This window comes from Eumetopias jubatus, unplaced genomic scaffold, assembly GCF_037043125.1.
Source record: "Eumetopias jubatus isolate StellerSeaLion01/CBP00866 unplaced genomic scaffold, mEumJub1_p1.0 scaffold_3, whole genome shotgun sequence".
Classification (NCBI taxonomy): domain Eukaryota; kingdom Metazoa; phylum Chordata; class Mammalia; order Carnivora; family Otariidae; genus Eumetopias; species Eumetopias jubatus.
In genome coordinates this window covers 5,940,780-5,959,696 of record NW_028274809.1, presented here as the reverse complement: position 1 = coordinate 5,959,696, position 18,917 = coordinate 5,940,780, and the positions used below count along the sequence as shown (strand labels likewise).

The window sequence follows — 18,917 nt, the reverse complement described above, 5'->3', positions numbered from 1 at the left end:
CCGCCGCGGCGCGCTCCATGGGGGCCCGCTGACCCGGGGCGCCGGGGCCCGCTCGCTCGCCGGCCGCGCGTCCCGGCCATGAACTGAGTCCGCGGGCCGGCCCCGCGCCTGCTCCGCCCGCTCCTTTCTTCTTGCGCCTCCTCCGCCCGCCGCCGGCGGGCCCGGCTCCCCGGGGGCTGCGGCGCCCCGGGCTCGGCGGCCCGCGGGCCCCGGGGCGCGGGGCGGCGGCGGCGGGGGGCGCGCGGCTCCGGGCGCGGCGCCTGCACCATGAACTACCAGCAGCAGCTGGCCAACTCGGCTGCCATCCGGGCCGAGATCCAGCGCTTCGAGTCGGTCCACCCCAACATCTACTCCATCTACGAGCTGCTGGAGCGCGTGGAGGAGCCGGTGTTGCAGAACCAGATCCGGGAGCACGTCATCGCCATCGAAGGTGAGGGCCGGGCCGCCGCGGGGCTTCTGGAAAGCGCGGGGGAGCGGGCGCCCCCGGCGCGGCGGGGTGCGCGCGCGTGTGTGCGTGCGTGTGTACACACGCGCCGGGCCATGGCACGCGGCTGCCCCGCGGAGGGAGCTTTGCGGTGCTTCATGTCCTGCAAGGCCGGGCGACGGCGGAGGGGGAGGCCGAGGGTGCCGCAAGCTCTGCCGGGGAAGATGGGCCGGCGGCGTTAATTTGATAATGGGCAGTAGAGTCTTTCCTGTGTGAAGGTGGCTCGATGCTGCCGCGTCCCGGGCCGCCCTAGTGACCCGGCCCAGCCGATGCCCAGGGGCAGCTGGAGGGGTTGGTGCCACCAGACCCGTGACAGGTTACCAGGCCGGGTGTCTTGCTAGATGTTGAAGACGTTTTGGGAAGTGCAGCTGCTGGGCTGGGGGCTCAGGCCAGCGTTTTTAGGCGGGGCAAGGCCGCCCCGTTCGTGTCTTTGCCCAATTCAGGGGGCCCGGTGGAGGCAGCTTCATTGAGCCCAACGGGCTGTGTCGTGTCCTCGTGCCTTTCTACCTGCCTCTGTGCAAAGGCTGGTCTCCGTAGAGTGTTTTCTACCAAAAGTCTTGGCCAAATTAGGAGCAGAGCCGGGAGGACAGGGGATCCCTCAGCCTCAGGGTCTCGCTTTCACAGGCCCAGAGGCCACCTCCCCTTCCAGCTTGTCCAGCGAGGCTGTGACCCTGCAGGAGAGGTGCTGCAGAGTTCCGCCTCTCTCGGGCCTGTGGTCTCTTGGGATTATGAGTGGCTCTTATTTCTCTGCTAGTGGGTTTCTGGATTGTCTCCTTGGTCTGTCCCTTTGGCCCCACCAAGGTCCACCTGGGGGACAAGGTGGGATGTCAGTATGGAGTGTGGAGTTCCACCCCTGCCACACTCAAATCAGCAGTTTTTCCTCTCTGTTGCCAGAGGTGGTACAAGGCCTGCAGGGTGGGCCATGGTACAGACCGTCCTAACCAAAGGCCACTGAGGGTGCTGTTGAGGAACATTGAGAATGTTCCAAGGCCTGGCAGGAGTTTGTCCACAAAAGCCTGGGTACAGGCAGTCACCCAGCTCCCCTCCATCTGTGACGGCATTGGCCACAGGAAGGCTTTGCTTTGGCACCACGCAGTCTGAACTACTAACCCCAGAGCGTCTTGGTTTGACACTTGGCCAGTTAGATGGGGAAGGTGGATGTTGTGGTGCTGATCCTCTTGGCATTTGGCAGCCCCATGGACTTGAACCACGTCCCAGCCAGGCTGCCGATTGGCCATCTGCATCCATAGGGGACTTGGTGATTCCCTGGGAGGGTCTGAGCAGTGCTCCAGCCTGTGTGGGACCTGGCTGTCAGAGCACCTGGCCACCTTGTTGGCAATTTAAGATGCTTCCAGATTCCTTGAGAGCTAGAGTCCCCATGTACCTCCGACGGGACTTGTGGGAGGCCATGGGACCTGCACGCATCTGCTGATGGCTGGGTGATGTTGCACGAAGGTTCCTCCAGAGCCCGAGCGCTGGCTCTGTTGTGGTCAATGTGAAAGGGGCACTGTGCCTGTTTCCCTCGTCTCTTTGCTGCTCTCTGACTCTATCCACAGAAGTCTGATGAAACACTTTGAAAGCTAGTGGCGAGTATTGAACGCGCCTGGCCAAGAGCACCTCTAGCTGAGTGTGATTCATGACGCCTCGTTTTCATTTCTCATTCGGGAAGCCCAGCTCTGGGGTCTCGAGCACTTCCAGCAAAGCAGTCTGACTTTCTAGCAAGAGGATATGGTTACATTTTTCTTTTTCTTTTCTTTCTCTCTTAAAAAAATATTATGTGGTTCCTAGATGATGGTTTTTGGTAGCTTGATGTCTGCCTTTACCATGTGACAAGTTAAGTCCTTTCTTGGCTGGAATCCTTGTCATTTTTAATAAGACTCAGAATCAGTGAACGAATCCTATTTGGGGCTTTGATGATGCTATTATTTTTCTGTTAGAAAAAGGAATGTCTATGTTGTGTTTGGCTGTTAATGAACCATTCAAATATGTTTCTGTTCTTTACTGTAGCAATGATACCACCTTTCATTTGTATAGAACTTCAGCAGAAATACTCTTGTGTTCATCATGTCATTGTGTTGCTGTACCAGCCCCGTGAGAATGTGGGCCAGCTTCATTATCTTCCTTTTGTAAAGGATGGCAGTTCAGGGAGGGATAATGACCTCCTGAACATTTGACTGAGGTCATGCAAAGTCTGGTTTGAACCAGAGGATTGTTTGAATAGAAAGCCTAGGTCTGTACCTCCCAAAGCACCTTACACTGCCCCTTCTAACGAAAGGTAAGTTCATTTGTGATAATGAAGTGTCTTCTCCCTCTGTGCCAATTTTAAGATATTGTCTGGGATTTATGTCTATACTGTTGATGTTTTGGAAATTGAGAGGATTGCTCCACTGTGTCAGGGTGACATTTTTGCTATGAAAAGAACACTGTGCAAGAAACAATTTTGTGTAACTGTGCAGCGTGTGGGTTATTCACTCATATGGAAACCAAAAGCGTGGCCGTGGGGTACAGAGACTGCGGACATTGTTCGGAGCTGTAAGTGAGCACGTGCCCGGAGCATTATAGTAACTCAGACATACACAGGTCTGCCCCGCTCGAGCACCTTGCAGGTCAGGATGACACAGCAGCCAAATATAAGTCTGAATTTTAAAATAGAGCCATTTCCAATCAGGAAAGCCTGTGCACGTCATAGCAGATAGTTTAAAAATCATTTGTCCCACTAAACAGAGAACATTTTGCCTTTCAGAGGCTATCCAGCTAGGCCTCCCCCTGCTTCTGTGGGTACATATACAAAGTTGGATTCATATTTACAAAGTTTCTTGATTAGCATATGGTGAGCACTTTTCAATGTTACAAAAAATTTTGGAGGTACAATTTCTTATGTTGGCATAATAACCCAGCACTTGGCTGTGCTATAATTTATTTAAAATTTTCCTATTTTTTTGGTGTTTTCAAGAATTTTTACTGTTGGCGTGAGGAGTGGCCTTGTCAAAGGATGTTTGGCTAACATCCTTTCAAAGCTCATTTCAGAGTGATTCTAAGTGGGTCTGGATTGGAAAATCTCTTAGTGATGGGCTGAACTGTGCATGTCTTATTTGAAAGAGTTCACCAAGATTCCCAAATAAGAATGGGTCTCTGGACTGTTTGTAGGCATGGGAAACGTGATTTTGGGTTTGTTTTAAAATATTAACTCATAAAAAAAAGTATTTTTTTCAAATTTTTATTTCAGACTTTGAGAGGTTTATTTTTTTCTCCTCTCTGGATTTTAAGGAAGCATTGATGGGGGTTTTCAGATTTACCTGGTTAGATTTCTGGGGTGTCCCACAGGGGTGTGGCATGCTCTGAAACGTAGCTGTGTAGCATGGATGTTCTCCATACCCAAACACGAGTCTGGGATCCGCTGCTTCCAGTGGGGACAACTTGTCTGGGTCTCCCCCCTTTGGTTCTCTTTTAAAAAAGTCTGGGGTTGATGGGTCTGAGGTACATGAGTCAGCTGCCTTGTTTGTTAAATAAAGCTTGTTTTTCTCTTAGGGATAATGCCTCTGTTAGCAATTGCACATTGTAATTCAGCTTGCTGGCTGCAGAACTGTGGTGGGAATAACAAGGCAGTGGGTTCATTCGTTGGGGCAGTAATTGAGCCCCCAACCAGCTTTCATGCCTCCACCCTCACCAGGTGGCAGATTAGGGGAACCAGGCTCCTCACTGGCCCCACTGGTGGTTTGTGTGGCTTCCTCTGGAGAGGCACAAGAGCCCAGTCCTTAGCTGGAAGGCTCTGCCTGGCGCCTCTGGAAAGGGCACTTTGACAGGGGATTCTAGGGCTGAGCCCCAGCATTGGGGGACCTGGGAAGGTGGGGTAAGGGGCCACCTAATCCCATGATCCAGCTGCATTATTGAGCGTCTGTGTACAGCAGAGTGCTAAGTGCTTGCCCTGCATTGTCTCAATTCATCCTGTGTGATCCCATGACATAGATGTCACCTCTCAGATCCCCAGAGTGTAGGAGACTTGCCCAAGAGAGTTGACCTGGGTTGGCCTGACCTCAGCGCTGGCTCTGTAGCTCCTTATGAGACAGAGTGGAGCTCCTGGTCATTCATGGTTTCCACAGGCTGTATGTGCCACCGCCCCAAGCATGGGTTGCCTTTAAGATGAGAAGGGTTTGAGAATGATGCAGGTAACTGGGAGTATTATGTTCTCTGTGAAGTTGCTTACCATGGCAGAACTTGTAAGAGTTGGTTTTCATATAGGAAATTATTGAATCTGGTTGTTGCATGTGTACCTGTCTAGGGAACAAATACCTTCTTCCTGCCATGGAGGAGCATAATTTTTCTTTGCCATTAGCGACTGAATTCCTAATATTTAAGGTTTAGTCAAAGGGTGCAGGTATGGGGCCTTTTAGTTATTGATATAAATGTTGCAGTTTCTTCCTTAAAAATAACTCTCAGTTGGCTGTTCCTTGCTTCCAGGTTAAATTTCATGTACCTTCCCAGCCTCCAGCTCCCCCACAATCCAGATGTCCCATCTAGCCTGGCTGAGGGCAGCGTCTTACCCCACCTCTCCCAGGCAGAATTACGGCCTGCCTGCTCTGTGTCCTTCGGCTCATCTCTAGCCTGAAGGACTGAGAGCTTTCTGAGGGCAGAAATAAGGTCCTGTTCATTTTTTATGTCCTCAAGGATTCAGTGTGTTACATCGGGCCCTTGGAGGATGCCCAGGAATTGTTTGTTGACTGGCTCACTTGACAGAGGGGCTGGCATTGTCTCTCGAGTTTGAGTCTTCTTGCTCCTCATCGGCAATATAAATAGTGTTTACCCTCTGGCAGAAGTTGAGGGCGTTTTGAAACTTGTCACAAGAGTACAGATGTTAGGGCTGGGTACCTTTTGGATCTGATGGGTCTTAGCTTGGGTGGAAACTAAACACCATGTGATGTTTGGGGTGGAAATGAAACTTCTTTAGCCTGTGTAGGGAAGGGGAGGAGGATGTGCTTGCTCAATCCTAGAACCTTTTGCAGCCAGGGTGTCTGCAAATGAGGGTGTCTCTTTGTGACCAGTGTGAGTGAGTTTCCGATGTAGGTGACTGACATGATGCATCTTCAACGTAGCATTGAGATCTGTGGTTCTCAGAGTTAATGTGCACTCAGATTACATGGAAGAAAGCAGCCTGCTGGCCCCCAGCCCCCGAGTTCCTAGTTCTCTAGGTCTGGAGTGGGGCCCAAGAATGTGCTTTCCGAACGAGTTTCCGGAGGCTGCCAATGCTGCTGGTCCAGGGACCGCACTTTGAGAAGGATTGCTGTGGGTGGAGGGGCTCCAGTGGGAAGGGCGTCTTTGGGCCGCTCTCGGGCTCGCACTCTTCCATGCCGGTGACAGGTAAGGGCCGGCGGCGGGGACTTGCTGTGGGCCACACAGCCTAAACATCGTGGAGGAGGGATTTAAACCCAAGTTTGAATGGGTTCACATCTGTGTTCACTTTACGTCCTCAGTGCTGAGTGCCCCGTGAGGGAAGTGGTCAGAGGGGGGGTGGACATGATCAAGGGGATCCTGTAGGGAGTTAGGACCAGCTTTAGTCCCAGTCTGTTGTTCTGCGCACTTTCCTTCCAGTCTTTTGGAGATTGTTGATATTTCATGGAGTCTCCCGTGTCTTTAGAAGGGGTTCTTCAATATTCACTTGATATGCTCACTTGTCAGATGATAACGTTTTGTTATCACTGGCGTGGAGCTAAAACAGCATTTCAGTGAAGGAGGCGAAGTCTGTGTCATTAGCCTGGGAGGGCTGACAGGGAGCCTGAAGGAAGTGACTCACAAGGGAGAAGCGGCTCGAGCAGCTGCGGGAACCTTCACAACAAAACCTGTGGCCCTGCTACTACCACCTCTGTGTTTTGTTTTTGTTTTTGTTTTTGTTTTTGGTCCAAACCAGACTTTTTATTTGGTTAAGACTAAAATCCCTTAGTTTGCATCCTTCTTTTTTCCTGTGTACCCTGCAGGTGTTTATAGTTTGTGAGTCTCGCTCTGGCTCGTTTTAACTACTGATTTGGTCTTGTCTCGTGTTTCTTAACATTCAGACAAACCCATGCACCCCCGCACCCCCTCTTCTCAACACTGCAGATCCTTTGAGTCCTTTGCTTAAGTGATTGAGTTTGGCAAAGCGGATCAGACTTAGTTATTTTTAAAATCCAGGGTTCGGGGTTCTGATCTGGTGCTTAACTACATAATTCCTTCCCTTTGTTAAGTACCTCTGAGGAGCAGAATGCACTGTACAGATGTTAATCTGCAATCTCTGCAGCATCTGTTATTTCTGTTCAGGGGATGAGGGCAAGGCTTTGTATGTGCCGCCGTGGGCCCCCTTCTTCCAGGAGTTCTGTGCTTCTGAGGGGCTGAGAGGGATTTTGGGTTCTTGCCTTATGGTGTGGGAAGCCTGCATGCAGGGCTGTGAGTGGAGTTACTTTTTCAAGATGCAGTGATGACCCATCCAGGGGCAGGGTAGTTTGGGTCCAATCCATCCAACCTCCCTGTGCTCCTGTTCACAACTGCCCAAGGCCTGAAAGGGGGTGTCTTGGTTGCCTCTGGGGGTTGTGAGGGAAGGAGAGCAGTACCACCCCCGCCAGAAGAGGTTGTTAATGGACCCTTTGAATAACCAGCCAAATAGTTTATCTGTGTGTGAGGCCGGAACATTTTCCATAAAGAGCAGGCTAAATATAGGCTGGAGGGTGGGGACCTGGGCCCAGGAGGAGGCTGTCATCCCTCAGATATTGTTTCTTCCACTGGTAATCAGAACTTGCCACCAGCCCGGAACAGGTGGCCACCCTGAGCTGCCTGGGAACAGATTGGTGTTTTTGTTTAACCAGGGCCTCATTTGCAAATTTCACACTTCTCCCGCTGTTTGGTGGGGATTGTCTTTTTTTGGGCTGCAGTGTTGGAGTATTTGTACAGTGTTTCTACACAAGCAACTGTCTCATCTTTAAAGCTGCTCATGCCGTCTGCTTGTCATTAGCATCGGGGTTTAGAAGCAGCTTTTTATTTTTTATTTTTTAAGGGTGGGAAACACTTTTTGTGGTTCTGGGAGAAGAATTCAAATAATTACTGGCCATGTTCACAAACGATTTATGTTTGGTCTTAGAAATGTCAACATTCAACAGGCTCTCGCAAACAGAACCATGTTGATTTCCAGCTTAGGACACAGCCTCGCTGAAGCTACTGTTAACCATGTTCCCAGATAATAGTCTTCAAGGGAGATGAGCGTCTTTAGGAAGTCAGTTCAGTTTAAGTTCGAAGTGTTTTGGTTGACAGGGGACATACCAACAGTATCGAGGAAAAGAAGTTAGAATTTTTTTTTTTAATCAATGCCTTCGACAAAACAAGACCCACCTTAGGTTCCTGGCAGAGTTTTTACCTCTTAAGTACGAGCCAGAAGCGTGCTCTCTGCCTGAGGGTGGGTGGTGGCCTTCAGCAAGATTTGGTGTTGCTGGTGAGCTAATTACTTACCGGTTTCGGTAATGAAAATTGATTTGGAGAGAGCTGATGGCCCTGAGATTCAGCTGTTTGTGTTTCCAACTGTCCTTTTCTGTGAGGGGAGGGTTGGCATATTTTCCAGGGAGGGCACTTTCCCGAAGCCTGCCTACCTACACTTTGTGGTTGTTTTTAAGGTTCTGGGACGCTGCTGTGAGCCGCAGTTCACTCTTCTGTTCTAACAGGGCTGTGTGTAGCGCAGGCTGGTAAACCTGATCTCAGACAAACAAGAGCATTGTTTCAGTTTTAGGGTCAACAATCACGTCCGGTCTCTGACTGTCCATGTGTTATTATTTCGAGTTTGGGATTGCTGGGACTGCGACCACTCCAAACTCCCGAATTTTTTTTTTTTGAGCTCTTTTTTCACCTAGAGCATAAACACAGAAAGATGCCGAAGTCATTAGGGAGGAGCTTTTCACAGACCGAGGACCTGTGTGTAACCAGCGTTCAGATCAAGAAACAAGGTGATTGGCACAGCCAGGACCTGTCTGGGGTCTGGGTTGTGTGTAGTTAGAGGAGGTTGCCTCTGTTTATTTGTGCGTTCCACCACTGATGGGCGTTTGCGTGGTTTCCTGTTTTTGGCCGCTACGAACAGCGCCGCGGAGCCCATTCTCATACCTGTCTTTTGGTTCCTATCAGGTGCCTGGGTGTGGAGAGCTGTGTGGTGTTACCTGTGTGGACACAACCAATCATGAAACCAGTCTATCTGGTGGGTGGGCAGCCCCTATCTGGAGAGACCTTTCATTGCTGTTCAAGGTTCAGTTCAGGTGGCTTAGGGACTGCCTTCCTCCTTTGATTTTAATTCTCTGCATTGTTTGTTCATAAACAAATATTTAAGTGGCTAATTTCCGGCACTGTCTTAGACTTAAGGATTTTTCGGTGGTCTCTTAAATCCTTGTTAGTTGAATAATTACAGGTCTGTAAAGGGAGCTGTGTGAGTGAAAACCTTCACCGGGAAGTACTTCTCTTTAAAATGTGGATAGCACAGTTCCCCCGAGGCTGGAACGGGCCCCTTTGGGCTCTTCCTGGCTCTTGGCAAATCAGTCATCAGTTGGGGTACTTTTTCCAGAGGATCCCAGCCCGGTCCAGAATCCATCTCACCACCCCCATCCTGGGTGTTAGATAACTTTTGGATCTGTGTTGGCATTTGAAAGGAAACTCATTTTCCTCTCTGGGCCTAAGCTGTTCTGTGGTCTTATAGTTACATATTAGCACTCCTCATGTAGCAGTTACGTGCAAGACAGGAAGGAAAAAAAAAAGCTAAGTGTTGCCAACTCTGTTACTCTCAAGGGGTTATTCTCTTTGTTCCTTCTCGTGTCCTGGAGCTGCCCATCCCCCACAAAGGCCACCCTGCCTGAGGCCAAACCTGGGAGATCCTAAGGATGGAAGGGTGTGTGCGTCTGTGAGATCTTCTCCAGTGACTTCACACAAGCAAATGTTTATTTTGAGGGATGGGAGTGAGAGGGCTATATGTTTATCTTCCCTGCTTAGCATGGGAAGTGGCTAGAGTGAGAATCAATAGGCAAGATTTTATTGAGCACCTACAGTGGGGGCGAAGGGCAGTTTTTAAATCTGGGGTGGGGGAGGGTAGGCAGATGTGTGGGACCTGAATCCTTCTCCCAGCACACTTTAGATCTAGCTCAGGAGGCCACAGGAGTACAAACTGAGATAACCGGCCGCGGTAGTTCGAGGCCATGTGGGAGAGCGAGGGCTGCCTTGAAGGGAGTGGGATTAACCCCACTTGGAAGCTGGGTAGGAATCAGGCAGTGGAGGGCTTTCCGGCTGGTGGGTAACGGGACTGACACACCTGGACTGAATCCTCAGCCTGCAGAGAATTGAGGAGTCCTGGATGATGGAGAAGAGCCTTGCAGGCCCCAGAGAGGAGGTCGGGAGCACCTTTATCGGGGAGTGGGCAACTATTGATTATGGATTTCTGTTTGGGGAGGGGAGCACCATGATGCTCAGTGGTGGCCCTGCGAGCTAGAGGGGGTGTTGGCGGCTGCAGTAGTGGGCACTGGCAGGGAGGGCTCAAAACTGGGAACCACATCCAGGCTGTTGGGGGGACGGTGGGAACACCGAGACGGGCCCCAAGGGATGGTCAGGGAGGTGCGGGCCTGCAGTGGCCTGGGAGCCTCAGGTTGGAGGGAGGGGGATGCGAGACTGAGGTTTGATCCTGGGGCCCAAGAGTGGGGCCTTGTGGAAGGGATTCCATCTATAGATGTCCTGAGGGAGGGGAGGGGGTGGCTTGGCCATGCGTGTCACTTCCCTGGGATTTATGGAAGAGGGCCCTGTCCCTGTGGGGTTGGTTTGCATATGTCTGTGGAACAGGCCCAGAGGCAGGCATCTGGGACGTCTTGTGGCCTCTTCCTCCCCTGCAGACTTTCAGTGGGTGTCTGAGGTGTCCAGACACGAGTCTCTCGGGAGTATCGCTGGTGTGCATCTCCGTCCAGGAGCTGACTCTGTCCACAGGGGAGCTTACGTGATCGAGCTGCCGCTCACAGACCCTGGACTGTGGTGGGCCCTGAGGTCCTGCTTGTCTAACCAGGGAGTCTCCTGGCCAACTGTGCCTTTTTCAGAGCAGTGCAGAGTGCATACTCTATGATGCTTGATTGATGTATCCATCTATAGCTACATCTGAATTTATATCTTTACGTCTGTATCTCTAAGTCTGGCTGTATCTGTCTGTTAAGTGTGTATAATTTCCACCTAATGGATTGAATCCATAGACTTGTAGAGCCAGGTGCCAGGAGTACAGAGGTGAATGGGCCATTTGCCATGTGTAAATAGGACAGGTGTGTGCTTTGGGCCAGGTGTGTAGTGGGGGTGCCATGAAGAGGCCCAGGGGTTCCTGGAGGATGCCTTGTTTGAGCCCCAGAAGGTGGGAAGCTGATGACATGGGGGGGGGGTTGTTGACAGGGCACCCTGTCATCTTCTATCAGACCTTGGAAAACTCTCATTTTTGCCCAAAGAAATTTCACCATCTTCATGCAAAAAAGTCAGCTTCCATTTTTCATTTAGAAAATTTCAGTTTTATTGAGGTTTCTCAATCTGTGTTTGCCTTTCTGGTCATTTCGTGCTGGGGAATAAAGTTACTTATCTCTTTTGTCCACAGTCTAAATCTACAGGCTTTATTTTTTTTCCCCCTGCTTCAGAGTCCCCGAACCCTATCCTCTTTCCCTAAATTCCCAGCTGGCCAGGAGAATCTTGAGTGGAGCTAAAATAATGGGCAGGTGGTGTGGTTTGTGCTTCTCTCTCCAAGGCTCTGAGGCCCCTCCTGGACGCCAAGGGATGCCTGGAGGTGCTTCAGAATTCCAGAGTTCGACATTAGAGCCTGTGTTCTTCTAGAATTCCACCTTCTTCTGATGGGATTCAGGTTGCTGTGCACTCAGATTGCCTGCTTAGAGATAAAAGAATCATAGAGTGGTAGAGTCTTACTCGGTCTGCGGAGATCGGGCACCACCCCGCCTCTTGTTGGTATTAACATCGGGGCGCTTTGTGTTGAGCAGAGTGTGGTAAGAGGCAACTGCTCATCTGAGTGGATGGAGCCCTCACCCACCTGCGGGGTCTCAGGCACCCCCTTCTGGGTCTGCTTAGAGAGGGGGAATATGCCACTAGTCTAGGGCCTGGGATTCGTATGAACAAGGCATTTTGTGACTAAGCGACGAAATCTGCAGATTAACTGCAACTTGAGGAGGCTTTCTTTTTCCTCAGCACCTTGTGATGAAAATTTTCAAACACACAGAAGAGTTGAAAGAATGTTTAGAGGGAACTATTCTGTTCCCTTTGCCTGGCTTCTCTAACTTGTTAGTGCCGTATATCTCCCCATCCAGCCAGAGGATTGTTATCTAGCTTTTTCTCTGGATAGCAGTTTTCCAAGGCTTGTCCAATTTTGGCTTGGCATCCAAAGGATTTCTGGAAACAGTGCCAGTCAGGGTGTTATGGCGTCAGGTTCTAGGTGCAGCACCCGCAGAGGGGGGTGAGGCGCTGAGTGGGGTTGAATGTGAGGGAATCTCATTTTGCACAGGAGTTGGTTTCATTTGGGCTTTGGGAGGACAGCTTTTTGTTGTGTTAATGTTGATTCAGTTCAGATGTGAACCCAAAAGGAAACTGACTTGAACTCTGACTTGGATTCCCCATTTCAGTATGTGTGTTTGGGAGGGCAACCCTTCTTTGGGCCTCAGTGGTTTTGGGGGTGGGGCGGCACAGAGGACTTTGGTTTTAGGAGTAGCCAATGCATTGATGTGGAAGACAGACATTTTCTTGTTTAATAAGTTACTTGTGATCACTTCCTGGAAGGAGAATGATGTCTGGAGGATCACAGCCGTGGTGACTCTTTGTGGCCTATAGCGGACAGACACCTCTTGCCTGGGGATCCAAGACAGGCTCCTGCCTCAGTGACTTGCCATGGAATTCTTGGGACACACATGTCCCTTTGGGCCTTCAATTTAGAATCTGTGGGATTGAACTTTGATCTCAAAGCTCCTCCTGTCTCTGAGGTGACTGTTATTGCCCCATCCATTGCTCCTCATTCCCCAAAATGACCACGTCTGGTGGAGGGGGAGGTGGGGATGGAAGGGTGGGGAAGAGATGGTCAGATGAGGGCCAGACTGCCCTGGGGCCTTGTGTTGAATTGTTTCCTCCCCCCAACAAACTCAGTGAAATCCCACTCAGTAGAGCAATATCCAGTAAAGGGAAGGAAACATATTTGTATGTGTGTAGCCCATGTGGTACGTAGAAAAACTAGCACTGACAACAGGTACATCTGTTGAAGGCTTCCTTCTAACACCTGAGCGTGGGCAGGGGCGTGCGAAAGAACCTGGTCGATGATAATCTCCAACACTCTGCAATACTCTGGTACCCCAGACTTAGAGACAGTAAAAAGCAGGTGTGCAACTGTCTAACCTGGTGATGGTGTGTCATTGTCACCGTAATGGGCATGTGCTAAGAGCTGCTGGTGTGATGAACACGCCAGTTATGTGTATGACTTACACGGCTGGTTTTAAGGCAGATCCTAGAAGTCTAATTAAGCTCTCAATCACCTCCCTGGCTCATGAGTTTGAGGGAGCCGCCTCCAGAATTGGAGTCATCCTGACCCTGAATGGGGGAACTGAATTATAGTGTGATTCCTGTCTCTGCAGTGTTAATTGCAGTGTTAATTATAGAACCTGATTAGCCCCAAATTCCTGTTCTCCAGACTGGGCCCAAACGGGGCATGTCTTCTGAGTTGTTCTTGAGCCAGCAGTGACCTCACAGTGGGCTGGTGGAGTCCCCAGCTGCCTCCTCATCTGCCCCTGGAGTCGCTCTCCACATCCTGCCCGGAGCTGGCCCTCCAACCCGGCGGCCTGGGGTGGGTGGGTGCTGAGTCAGCAGATTCCTTCCCGGATCCTCTCTCGAAGTCTTCACCACACAGAGTCATCTCCGGGTAGGCCCTGCTTCTGCCGGCCGGTCGGACCCTCCTCTACCATTCCCGGGACTTCCAGCATCTTCGCTCACGGTCCTGCCTTTGTTTCTGTGCCAGATTTCGGTTTGAATGGGCCTGTGTGTCCAAAATCTCTAGCCAGAGCTCGGGCTTTAATTTCCGTTTTATCACAGTCCTGTCTTCAGCACGAGCAGGCTTTGAGCTAAGGGGAATTTATGGCAGAATGTGTCTCGGTTGTTACCTCTTTGTCGCTCAGCCAGGGGTTGAGTTTCTAAAGAAGAGGTTGGTGGCTCAGGTGCCCCTCCCTTTCTCCCCACTCCTTCCTTTCTCACAAATGTGGGAAAGCTTAGCTTTTGAACATGTCATCTGCGGTGGGACAGGGGTACTTTGGTTCTTCCAGCTCAGTTTATGATCTCCAGCCTTGTTCATGAGTTATCATGGTGGAAGGCATTTCCAGAAAACTTGCCTGTATATTTCATCTGGTCATTTCCGTAACAGGCATCCCAAATTCTCCTTCCGGCTTGGCTCCCTCCGAGTATTGCAAGACCTCTTGTTTCTGAGGCCTTATCTTAAATGCCGCTGCTCAGTGATCCAGGGCCATCTGCCTTGCCGGACTCCCCATCCATCCTTCCCTCTCCTTCCTCTGTCTCTGGTGTGTGTGTCCGTGGATGCATGAGGATGTTTTTCCTCTTTTATCCTGACAGCAGCCTGGCAGCCTTGGCAGTGGCTTGTTCACAGGAAGGGTGGGTGGTGGAGACATGCGTGGACCATCTGCATGGGGGTCTACACCTTCTCACGCTGGAGAACAGTTCCTCACCCTGCTGCAACCACCTGTTGATTCTGAAAACAGTCCCTGCACAAGAATTCTGTAGGAAGATACCATGTAAGAGCTAATTGCAGAGAACTTTTCTGGAAACTTGTGTTTGGAAGATCCATTTTCCATGGTTACTGTTACCTTGGCTCTTGTTACATAACTCCTGTTAGATACTGGGGATTTTTGGAGCTTGGGTTCTAATATTTGAAAAACATGACTTAAACAACGGTGACTATGATATTGTCTTTTTGGGGCTTTCTGGACATAAAAACAAGACTTGTAATCAGAAACCTGAGTTTATTTGACCACGAGTTTCTTTGTTGGTTTGCAAATATGCCGCTGGGGACACTCCTGATGAGCTGTCAGAGGTCGTGTCCACAGGAGCAGGGCTGCCGAGCCTCGGGGCCACTAACGCAAGCCTAGCGCTTATGTCTGCTTTCCCCAACCCAAGTCCGTGCTGGTCGTTCTCCCTGCACACTCCGCGGAGATGGGGAGGAAGGGCTGGTGGGCGAGGGGCTGAAGGGACACAGCACGTTAGACCAAGACCCCAGCCATCTGCTTATGACTAGAGTATGTCTTCCTGATGGTTTCTCTATGAGCATTGTGATCCCAGGCGAGACTCCAGCCTCCCAATGAGCTTGAGGGAAGCTGGAGCTGGAACAGCCACTTGCTGATTCTTTCTCTCTAAAGCCCCAGGCCGCCAGGTCACTTGGGCTGGGCCAACGCCTAGCTGAGCCCTTCCTGCTCTTTCTCTGGGGAATTAGTTGGCGATCACTGTGGCCTTTTTCCATGCTGCGCTTCTGTACCTGGAAAGCCCCAGATGGAGCAGCTGCTGGGAATCCGTCCGGCTGGTTGGGAGCACCCCTGCATGCTGAGCCCAGTGCCCCTGCCCACTGGCCAGGGCCCCTGCGCCCTCCCCTGAGGCTGCTCCACCCAGACCTTAGCTAGGAGCTCATTTTGAGGAAGAGAAGACAGAAAAGCTACCTGAGGTTGCCGTGCGCTGTGCAGGCCCCTGGGAAGAGACTGGTGCAGGGGTGTCCCCGCCTGGGATGCAGCTCTGCTCTAGCAGTCGGGCAGGCCCCGGGTTTGCCTTGTAAATGACACCGTTCGTTGCCTGGAGGCGCCTCTGACAGCTGCGCCTGCTCTGGATTCCAGAAATTTCTGTGAGACATTTCATGAACACCCTCCCTCCTAGTTTCTTCCCCTCTCTTCACCTGGTACAACCCATAACAGCTCCAGCTGTTTACTGAGTGTGTGCCGTTCATTTGTGCCCCTTTATCAAGTTCCCCCCAGGACAGAGATGGTGGAACCCTCATTTTACAGTTCAGGAGCTAGAGTTTAAAGCCTTGCCTGCATCTCCCCACACTCTGGAGCTGGCTGAGTTAGCATTCAGACTCAGGAGTCACGGTCATGATGTTTGAATAAAACAGAAAGGAAGCCTCTCAGATCAGACCAAGGTCTGCAGAGGCACTGGGTGCCTTCCCCCCTGTCTGCACCCCTCCTGCAGGTTCCAGTTTGTGATTGGAAGCTCATACTCACACCCAGTGTTTTATTTATCACTGAAGTTAGAAAGAAAATAAAAGCTGACCAATCACGTTGACTCCGTTGCTGAGGTGTGGTGATGCTGGGATGCTGCGTGGCGGTTTGGGTTGCACGAGGAGGAGACACGGTGGCAGGCTGGCTGCTTGCAGTGACAGGTTCATGGTCTGGGACAGGGACAACTTCCAGATGGTGTGCCATTGAAAATTCACCCAAGTCCAGGAGCGCCTGGGTGACTCATTCAGTTAAGCATCGGCCTTTGGCTCAGGTCATGATCAGGTCCTGGGATCAAGCCCCGCATCGGGCTCTCTGCTCTTCGGCGATTCTGCTTCTCCCTCTCCATTTGTGATCTCTCTCACTTTCGCTGTTTCTCAAATAAATAAAATATTAAAAAAAAAAAAAAGAAAATTCACCCAAGTCCAGAAAATCTGCAGCACCTTTAATCTGGGTTGGTTGGAAGTATAGCTCTTAAATTGAAGCCACACGAATTAAAGACATTTTAATAATGGAGATGCTAGCAAGCAGTTAATTTTTAACACGTATAAATAGAAGTTACTTTTCCTTGGGGTTATAATTAGCATAATAGGGAGAAATTGATACCCTGGGAATCAAAGGGATTTGCCAGAGGTCACACAGAGTGAGGTGGCTGAGCCGGCACGTTGGAATCCAGGGCACTGTCCTGGTGCTGTGTTAATGGGGGAGCATGGCCAGTTTTCCATTTGGGAAGCTCGGCACGGGGCTTGCTTTTCACCACAGGTGTGGGTCGGATGGGTCTGCTGGCACCATCCCTCTTTCCCACCGGGGCCTGGGCTGGAGAACAGGTGCTGACTCACCCGGGTTGAGCAGTGGTTGACTTTCCAGGATGGGGTTCTCTGATTCCCGTCCAGGGCTCTGTCCTCAGCATTCCTGCCATGGGCATTCAGTGATGGTCTGGATTCTTACTCTTTTCTGGGCCTGACTCTCATCCTGTGCAGGGACCTGACCGCAGGGAGCTGACCACAGCACCCTGCCTGGGGCTGCAGGCTCAGTGAGGGGTGATTGGGAAGGCTGTGCCCCCCCCTTTCCTCCCTGGTATGATCTCCGTGGGGGGATTTGTGCAGCGATGCTTCCCGAGAGTTCCCACCCACACGGTCCTCACGGGCTTAGCAGGACCCGTGCCCTCATGTGATGGAGCGTTGAGGGCAGTTACTGTGAAAATGGCTGGTGGGGCACCTGAGTGGCTCAGTCAGTTAAGTACCCCACTCTTGACTTCGGCTCAGGTCATGATCTCAGGGTTGTGAGATCGAGCCCGGAACCAGGCTCTATGCTCAGCAGGGAGTCTGCTCGTGTTTCTCTCTCCCTCTGCCCCTCCCCCTGTGCACATGCGTGCGCGCTCTCTCTCTGTGTTACTTTCTCATATAAATCTTTTAAAAAAAATTGCTGGTGAACTTTACAGTAGAGCCCTTTCTGTACTCATTTGATTCATCAGTTTCAGAGAGTTAAGATTTATGTAAGAGACACTGCACATGTCGAAAGTTTACAATTTTGATGAGTTTTGACAGACACATCCACAAAAACCACAATCGAGATATTGAGCATGCCTATCTCCCCACATATTTCCCTGTGCCCCTTCATGACCGAGCCCTCCTGCTGCCCCCATCTGCTTGCACTGATGTGCTTTCTGTCACTGTGGGTTAGTTTGTGTTTTCTAGAATTTAATAGAAATGAAATCATGTAGCAACAGACCCCTTCTTTGTCTAGCTTCATCCACTCACTGTGGTGATTTTGAGGTTTGTTCAGCATTGCCAACTAGTATTATATTATGTGGATTTACCACAGTTTATCCTGTTGATGGATACTGATCGCCTTGTTCACCGGTTTGGTTTTTACAAATAAAGCTGCTGTGAACATCCAGGTATGGTTCTTCATATGGCCACGTGCTTTCAGTGTCTCTTGGCAAATACCTAGGAGTGAAGTGCCCGGGAGTTGTGGTGGGTATTAGTCTTACTTTTAAAGAACTGCCCAACTTTTCCAAATCAGTCGTTTGATTTTTTGCTCCTGTCAGCGGTGTGAGAGTCTCCACTTTGGGCTCAGGCTCATCAGGCTCCTGGTGGTGACTGCTTGGCGGTGGCAACTGTCCTTCAGAATGAGGATGTGGGGGCGCCTGGGTGGCTCAGTCGGTTAAGTGTCTGCCTTCGGCTCAGGTCATGATCCCAGGGTCCTGGGATTGAGTCCTGCGTCGGGCTCCCTGCTCAGCGGGGAGTCGGCTTCTCCCTCTGCCCCTCCCCCTGCTTGTACTCTCTCTCTCTCAAATAAATAAATAAAATCTTTTAAAAAAGAGGATGTGCCATCTGTGTCTCATGGGCTGTGAGGTATCTTGTACTAATGGGTGTGGGGGGAGGCCGAGGTGGGGGTAGAGGTGGAGCGGGAACCAGGTGAAGACGCCCAAGGGAGAGGAGCTGTGATCACACACATCCGTGTTTGTAAAAATCAGACCCATTTGGGTGCTGTTATAGGAGATTAAAAATTAAAACCATCTGGGTAAAGTCCAAGAGCTGCCTCGCAGGTGCCTCCACAGCAGGCACGAGGGGCAGGCATTGAAATGAGATGGGCAGAAGGCTGTAGGCAGACATCAGGGTCAGGTCTCCGTCCTCTGCATTGCTTTGTGACCACCCTGCCCTCAGTTTCCCTACCTGTAACTCCAAGTGTTTGGCCCAGATCGGTGGTTTTTAATGGGGGGAGGGGGCAGTTTTGCAGTGTTTGGGAAATTTTTAATTGTCACAACTTCGGCCTCTGGTGGGTGGTGACGGGGGATGCTGCCCAGCAGCCCGGCCCGCTACACCTCTGCGGTTCCTTCCAGTTTCTGATCTGTATGCAGAGCCCTGTGCTGACCAAAGGCTTACCCAGCACATGGCTTTTTCAGGTGGCAGCCGCAGGTATGTGTACGTATGTGCTCACCGGGATCGAGGACTTCTCAATGAGTAAGGCTGACAGGGGAGGGGGAGGTAAGGGGCTGCCTGAGCCTCCCTTGGCTCCTTCTCTCCAGAGTTTTCTAGGAAACCGACTCCCCGTGGGGATGTGACACTGTCTCCCATCCTGCCTCCAACTGCTGGAGTAGGCAAATTCCACCCCGCTCTTTATGACTGACTGCCTGGCAGCTCAGGACAGTCTTAACGAACCTCTTTGATTAT

At 51.0% G+C, this 18,917-nt stretch overlaps 1 protein-coding gene across 2 annotated transcripts in view; it reads left to right on the top strand.

Annotated features, from left to right (window-relative positions):
• The first annotated feature begins 267 nt into the window (after window positions 1-267).
• The window catches only part of AGAP1 (ArfGAP with GTPase domain, ankyrin repeat and PH domain 1), a 520,576-nt gene continuing 501,926 nt past the window's right edge, over window positions 268-18,917 (top strand). For both annotated transcript variants that reach the window (XM_028105330.2, XM_028105329.2), the window contains exon 1: window positions 268-430. In XM_028105330.2, coding sequence (XP_027961131.1) covers window positions 268-430 — 163 coding nt within the window. The remainder of the gene's footprint in view (window positions 431-18,917) is intronic.